The sequence below is a fragment of the Bos indicus genome, chromosome 9 (assembly GCF_029378745.1).
Source record: "Bos indicus isolate NIAB-ARS_2022 breed Sahiwal x Tharparkar chromosome 9, NIAB-ARS_B.indTharparkar_mat_pri_1.0, whole genome shotgun sequence".
Classification (NCBI taxonomy): Eukaryota; Metazoa; Chordata; class Mammalia; order Artiodactyla; family Bovidae; genus Bos; species Bos indicus.
Genome location: NC_091768.1, coordinates 51,612,580 through 51,619,763, shown reverse-complemented (window position 1 = coordinate 51,619,763; position 7,184 = coordinate 51,612,580). Strand labels below are relative to the sequence as shown.

The following is a 7,184-nucleotide window of genomic DNA, read 5'->3' as shown; positions in this document are numbered from 1 at the left end:
AAAATCCCATAGACGGAGGAGCCTGGTGGGCTGCAGTCTATGGGGTCGCAAAGAGTCGGACACGACTGAACGACTTCACTTTCACTTTTTACCTTCATGCATTGGAGAAGGAAATGGAAACCCACTCCAGTGTTTTTGCCTGGAGAATCCCAGGGACGGGGGAGCCTGGTGGGCTGCCATCTATGGGGTCGCACAGAGTCGGACACGACTGAAGTGACTTAGCAGCAGCAGCAGCAGCATGAATGAGATGTCTGTGTGTTCTGCATCTGCTTACTTTTAATTGCCATTCATGTTCTTCTGGTCTTGAAAAGAGCAGGTCCTGACTTTGACTTTATCTTCTCATCTGATTTTTTCCTAGACTTCACACCTTCAGGTTCCAGTCAGTCCTCAGACTTCCTGTCTTCAACCTTGCCACATTTTGAGGTCCAGCAATATCTTCTGCAATTTCTTTACTGTGACACAGTCTCTGGAAACCACCAGCAACTAGCGGTCTCACTTTCTTCCATGTGTGCTCTAATTATCTAGATACAGTTGTCTTTGAAAACACTTTTTAAAGTTCTATGGAAAAATCCTCCTGCATTTTTGAGAGTATATGTCTAAAATATATTTCAAAGTTCTGACTTTGTTAGTAACAAAATCAAGACTTTGCTATTTTTAAGTTAATGCTTTTAAATGTTCCTTTTAAGAGCTTGATTAAAAATTATGCTGTTAATTGAGATTCATTATTTCCTTCAATTTAATAAGGTCTCATCTGAGGTTGCATTAAAAATATGGCACTAGCTCACTGATAAATTTCTTGAAAATGTTTTTTTCCTGTCACTAAAAAATATATTTCCATCACTGTTACTGAAAAAATTTTTAGTGTACAAAAGACCACACTTTGCTAGCAATTTCAACAAAATCTGATTTCTATCCATGCAACATTTTCCTATTATCTCTTTTGATATTTAGGATAAATGTGAATTAAAAACCAGGGAAACCACCCAGCCATACACTCCCTCAATTATGTAAAATAAAACCATCACAAAACTGAGACTTCAGCCATTTGCCTTATGAGAACACTTCCCAACAATGTGGAATTGTTTAAAACAAACAGACAAAGCAGAAAACATCAACAAGACAAAAACAAAAACTATTATTAGTGGATACTCAGGCAAAATGAAGCATGGTTTTATAAATTAGGGATTAAGGTGAGATTTTTTTTCATGTATGTTTATGCTTTTGAATTTCCGATCTTTTTGATATGGCATTTAAAAAAGCAGAACAGAAATGTGTTGATTTTTTCATTCATTTTATTTATAGAAGCTTTATTTTGTCATATATCATTTAACCAGACAACAAGCCCACAAAATACACTCAAAACTCTCAGGTTCACCAAAAGCCTCTGGAGAGCAAGGTAGGACACGCTTCTCCCAGGTTTCCCCATGCAAAGCAGACAAGTTGTCACCTTGCCTCATCTTCTTGGAGAGAGCTGCTCACTTAATTACTTATTTGCCCCCTGCCTGACCAGTGGAAGAATAACCTTTCTAGGGCATTCCTCCGCAGTTCTGTGTGATTTGATCTTTCTTTGGTGACCTGGGCCATGCCATCCCAATATGAGAAGAAGCAGCAAATTGAAGTCAGATACTTATTGGAATGAAACTCTCATTTTAAGAAGAAATTCAGATCTATTTAGCTTGACCTTGGAACTTGAATTAAATCTTTAGACACTCAACTTTCTCCAGGGAAGTGTGAGGTTTATATGAATTTGAGTGTATTAAAGCTAGTCTGGCTCTGATCTACGTACCAAGTTGGTTAATTTTTCATTTAAAGGACAAAGGGTTTCACTGGAACTAATTTAACTGACTTAATTTGTGATATTCACATGCCAGTTTATATTCTAAACCAGGAGAGGTTTTTTAAAACCATTAACATGTCATTAAAAAAACATAATACGTTCACTGATTGATGTTTTGGAGGCAGCCACAGTTGCCTATGGCTGGGGACTTCTGACACGGTTCATTTTTTGCCTTTGCTACTAACCAATTGTGTGACCCAGTATGAGGTGCTTCACCTTTCTCTGATTCACTCTCTGACTAATAAACTGAGGTTATAATAACTCCCTCTTCTATCTTTCTCAAAGGGGTATACTGAGAATTAACAAGTTAACAGTCCTTAAACACATCAAAATGATCAGTTAAAAGGCAATATATTACGACTTTCATGTTATGGAAATATATTCGAAATTCATTTTTTATTACCAGAAAATATTACTGCTCTGAGATTTAGCACATAAGTAAATATAAAAATTAATTAGCTTGTTTCATACTTTATCTGCTAATGTATATGGATTTGTAAGAAACCCTGAATTAACAAAAACAAAAAAATCAAGTGCACGTGTGAACATTATATTTGCAATATTTCTTCCTAATTAATCTTTTCCATATTTTTTTTTACTGTTCAAAACTTGAGTGTCAGAAACTTCTCTTGATTAACCCTACTTCACTCCATCTCTCTTGCACTTTGTTACTCAAAATTCAATATTTACATTCATTTTATTCTATATGAGCTTTGTAAGAGTTTTAAAATGATTTCCTATATTGTTCTTTCCTCTTATCAACTTATATTATCTCTATGTCAGAGCCTGAGTACCTATTTCCTTAACTTTCCCACAGTACTGCCATTACCAGATCACAATAACACTGCAAGAGAAATAATGTTTGCTAATTACACACCAACAGGGCTGGAGTTGGAATTTGATAAGTGGTTCCTTCCTCATCTTATTTTTTACCTATTTTTATTGAAAACCAGGGATTACATCATATATATAAAGCAAATAGACACTTGTCTTAAAGATACTTACAAGTTCACGTGTGATTTTGTTACACATAAATGATGTAAATTTTTACACAATCTTGTTTGTCATTGTATTGTCAATAAAATAACCCCAAAATGGTAATTACATTACCAATTGAAAATTATAGTAATATTTACCAGGATAAATCTGGATGCTTTTAAAACAATGAAATATTTGGATACTGGAAAGAAAGGAAATTATAAGAGGAGGAAATTGTGACATTGGGTAGAGAATGGTAGAAGCACAATGATATTTTAATTTTCAAGGGATAAATTTAGTACCATCTAATCTTACATTTGATGTTACTTGTAGTAATGTTTCTGATTTTGTTGTTGAAAGTTTCAAATCTCACAGTTTTTATAGACACAGTTTTTACCTGCCTGATTCCTTAAGGAATCAGGAAGCAGTGTTTCTTTGGCTCCACCTAGCATGGTCATCATCGGAGAAGGCAATGGCAACCCACTCCAGTGTTCTTACCCGGAGAATCCCAGGGATGGGGGATCCTGGTGGGCTGCCGTCTATGGGGTCTCACAGAGTCGGACACGACTGAAACTACTTAGCGGTAGCAATCTTACATAAGATAAATGATTAGTATTATTTTAAGTATCTATAATGTAAGTTCTCAAACATTCTTTTCAAATGGAAGGAAAAGTAGAAGACAAAACCTCTAATTAATGTACAAGTGTGATTGAAGGAGACATCTTATAGCACCTTCAGTTCAGTTCAGTCACACAGTCAAGTCCAACTCTTTGCAGACCCCATGGACAGCTGTATGCCAGGCTTCCCTGTCCATCACCAACTCCGGGAGTTTACTCAAACTCATGTCCATCGAGTCAGTGATGCCATCCAACCGTCTCATCCCTCTGTTGTCTCCTTCTCCTCCTGCCTTCAATCTTTCCCAGCATCAGGGTCTTCTCCAGAGTCATTTCTTTGCATCAGGTGGCCAAAGTATGGAAGTTTCAGCTTCATCATTAGTCCTTCCAATGAATATTCAAGACTGATTATCCTTTAGGATTAACTAGTTTTATTTCCTTGCAGTCCAAGGGACTCTGAAGAGTCTTCTCAGACTCTTCTCTCAGAAGAGAGAAAAGCTCTATGAAGATCTTTCTTTATAGTCCAACTCTCGCATCCATTATGACTACTGTAAAAACCATAGCCTTGACTAGATGGACCTATGTTGGCAAAGTAATGTCTCTGCTTTTTAATATGCTCTCTAGGTTGGTCATAGCTTTTCTTCCAAGGAGCAAGTGTCTTTTAATTTCATGGCTGCAGTCACCATCTGCAGTGATTTTGGAGCCCAGGAAAATAAAATCTGTCACTGCTTCCATTGTTTCCCCACCTATTTGCCATGAAGTGATGGGACCTGATGCCATGATCTTAATTTTCTGAATGTTGACTTTTAAGACAACTTTTTCTTTTTTTTTTTTACTTTTATTTGCATATATTTTTTGCGGCATTTATTCCTGGGCCATAAGTTTTTGTTTCTTCAGTTTCTCTGGGATATCTTTTTCTTCTGTGCAACCTCCTCTTCTGGTTTAGGAACAATCTGTTCTTTTTCAGTAAGGATCATCTCAATGTGGCAGGGAGAGCTCATGTAGGGGTTGGTCCGACCGTGAGCTCTGTAAGTCCTGCGCCGCATCTTGGGGGCTTTGTTCACTTGGATGTGCTCAATGACCAGAGAATCTACATCTAAGCCCTTAAGTTCAGCGTTACTCTCTGCATTTTTGAGCACGTGTAGTAACAATTCAGCACTCTTTTTGGGCTGCCGACCCTGCGTCCAGCCCCGCTGTTTGGTCTGTGCACACCTACCAGCTCCACCGTTGTAGCGACAGAATGGCACACGTTGCCTCTTTAAAGTGACATCCTTCAGATACTTGGTGGCTTTTTGGATATGCATACCCTTTATGGCCTGGGCAGTTTCACGAGTGTTCTTAAAGTGAACACGAAGATTTGAACCTCTTGATTTGCATGATTTTGTGGGGTTTTCTGGGTCAAGTGAATAGTGCACCATTTTTAGGGGTCACCTCAGGCCACTTACCGGAAAAGCTAAGACAACTTTTTCACTCTCCTCTTTCACTTTCATCAAGAGGCTCTTTAGATCTCTTCATTTTCTGCCATAAGGCGCCTAGTACATCATGTAATTATTTTTCCCTTTGCCTTTTTAAAAAAATTTATTGTGTATGTGTTAGTTGCTTGCTGCTGCTGCTGCTAAGTCGCTTCAGTCATGTCGGACCCTGTGCGACCCCAGAGACGGCAGCCCACCAGGCTCCCCTGTCCCTGGGATTCTCCAGGCAAGAACACTGGAGTGGGTTGCCATTTCCTTCTCCAATGCATGAAAGTGAAAAAATAAAGTGAAGTCGCTCAGTCGTGTCCGACTCCTAGCGACCCCATGGACTGCAGCCCACCAGGCCCTTCCGTCCATAGGATTTTCCAGGCAAGAGTCCTGGAGTGGGGTGCCATTGCCTTCTCCAGTTAGTTGCTTAGTTGTGTCCAAATCTTTGTGACCCCATAGACTGTAGCCTGGCAGTCTCCTCTGTCCATGGAGTTCTCTAAGCCAGAATACTGAAGTGGGTTGCCATTCCCTTCTAAGCCAGGGATCTAACCCAGGTCTCCCACATTGCAGGCAGAAATTTTACCGTCTGAGCCACCAGGAAAGCCCTATTTTAAGTTTATTGCCTTATTATAAAGATCTAAATAGAACAGAAAAATATTTCTATGGTTAAATAATAAGAGAAATGCCTGATGCTCTTTATTTTGTCACCAGAATCCTTGGAGAATTTTTTAATAGTTCGCTATTTAATTTTAAAAAAGAAAGGGAGCTCTCAGACCACAGCCCTGCTCTCAGTTTTCTGTATCCTGTTAGTATCATGAGTCTATCTTCCCTCAAGGTGAAGGCAACAGTCCCCAAGTCTTTAGCTCACAGCACGAGCTTGCTGTACAAAGTTTAAAATATACTTTTGTTCCATAAACATCATAAATATCAGTACTGATAAGACAGAGATAAAATGTATCAGAGTATGATTCCAAAATAAAGGGGCAAGAGTCATGCTCCAATTCTTGCTAATTCATTTATTCTGAAATTCATTTACTTCATAAAACTTGGAAACTTATTTGCACAAAACTGGGCAAAGCAGTCTCATCTTTTTCTGTATTTGCAGTTATAACAAAATTGTTATTTCTAACATACATTTTCTCCGTTTTCCTGTCACTCCTAATTATTTTTTTCTGACTAGCTATTGATTGGTCAATTTTCTGTTTTTAAGAAGGCAAGCTTTTTGACTTATTTTACAATGTAAACATTTTCTGCCATTTTTTAATCTCAGTTAATGATTACCTTATATTTTAATTATTTCTTTCTAATATCTAAATAATAATGTTCCATACTTTCTTATGAGAGTAGCTTTAGCCATGTCCTATAGGTTCTGTATAAAGTATATTCATGCAATTTTATTTTCTATATAGTCTCCAATTTAGTATGTACTTTGTTTTTTATTTTTTTTTTACATTTATTATATTTTGAAGAGATTTATATTTAAAATGTTCAAGTTATTGGGATTTTGCCTATGATTTTATTTTTAAATTCTAAATTTACTATACTGTAATCATGGAATGTAATCAATATTGTACTTTTTTAAACTTGAAATATAATAGTGGTTGATTTACAATGTTGTGTTAGCTTCAAGTATATAGCACAGTGATTCACTTATATATATGTATATAACAGTCATGTATATATTTACATATATATTCTTTTTCAGATGCTTTTCTATGATAGGCTATTAAAAAATATTGAATATAGTTCCTTGGGCCATATAGTAGGTTTTTCTTGGTTATCTATTTTATGTACAGTAATATGTACATGTTAATCTCAACCTCCTAATTTATCCATTTTTATTGTGACTTTTCTCTATGGTCTGATATTTGTATATAGTCAACAGGCACTTGAAAACTGCCCCAATAAGTAATTTCAAGTACACAGTTAACCCTATTGCTAATGGTTTTAAGCAGATTCTGATAGTTATACTTATCTTTCATCTATTTGGCTTCCTAGACCATGAGGTGTGTTCCCACAGTTTCTTATAATTCTGATGGATTTTGCCTTATACATTTTGATGCTCTGTCATTTGGCACATTTCTATTACAGTTGTTTTTTGTGAGTTATACCCTTATCATTACAAAGTTGGTCTTTTATAAATCATTTTAGAATTTGGATCTGGCTTTCTCTCCCCTCTTCCTCTTCTTTTTCCTCTTCTACTGCCTTAGGTCTTTGTCATTTCTTTTACTTCCCACCTATCTGAGATATTCTATTAGTCTGGTGTCTTATCACTGCATAAAAATGAATTATATT

General features: G+C 36.7%; 1 protein-coding gene across 1 annotated transcript; it reads right to left on the bottom strand.

The window, feature by feature from the left end:
• Positions 1-4,294: 4,294 nt before the first annotated feature.
• On the bottom strand, positions 4,295-4,882 carry LOC109563636 (large ribosomal subunit protein uL22-like). Its single transcript, XM_070795623.1, has one exon. It carries the CDS (start codon positions 4,845-4,847, stop codon positions 4,323-4,325), a length of 525 nt encoding a protein of 174 aa, XP_070651724.1. The 5' UTR covers positions 4,848-4,882; the 3' UTR covers positions 4,295-4,322.
• Positions 4,883-7,184: the final 2,302 nt, after the last annotated feature.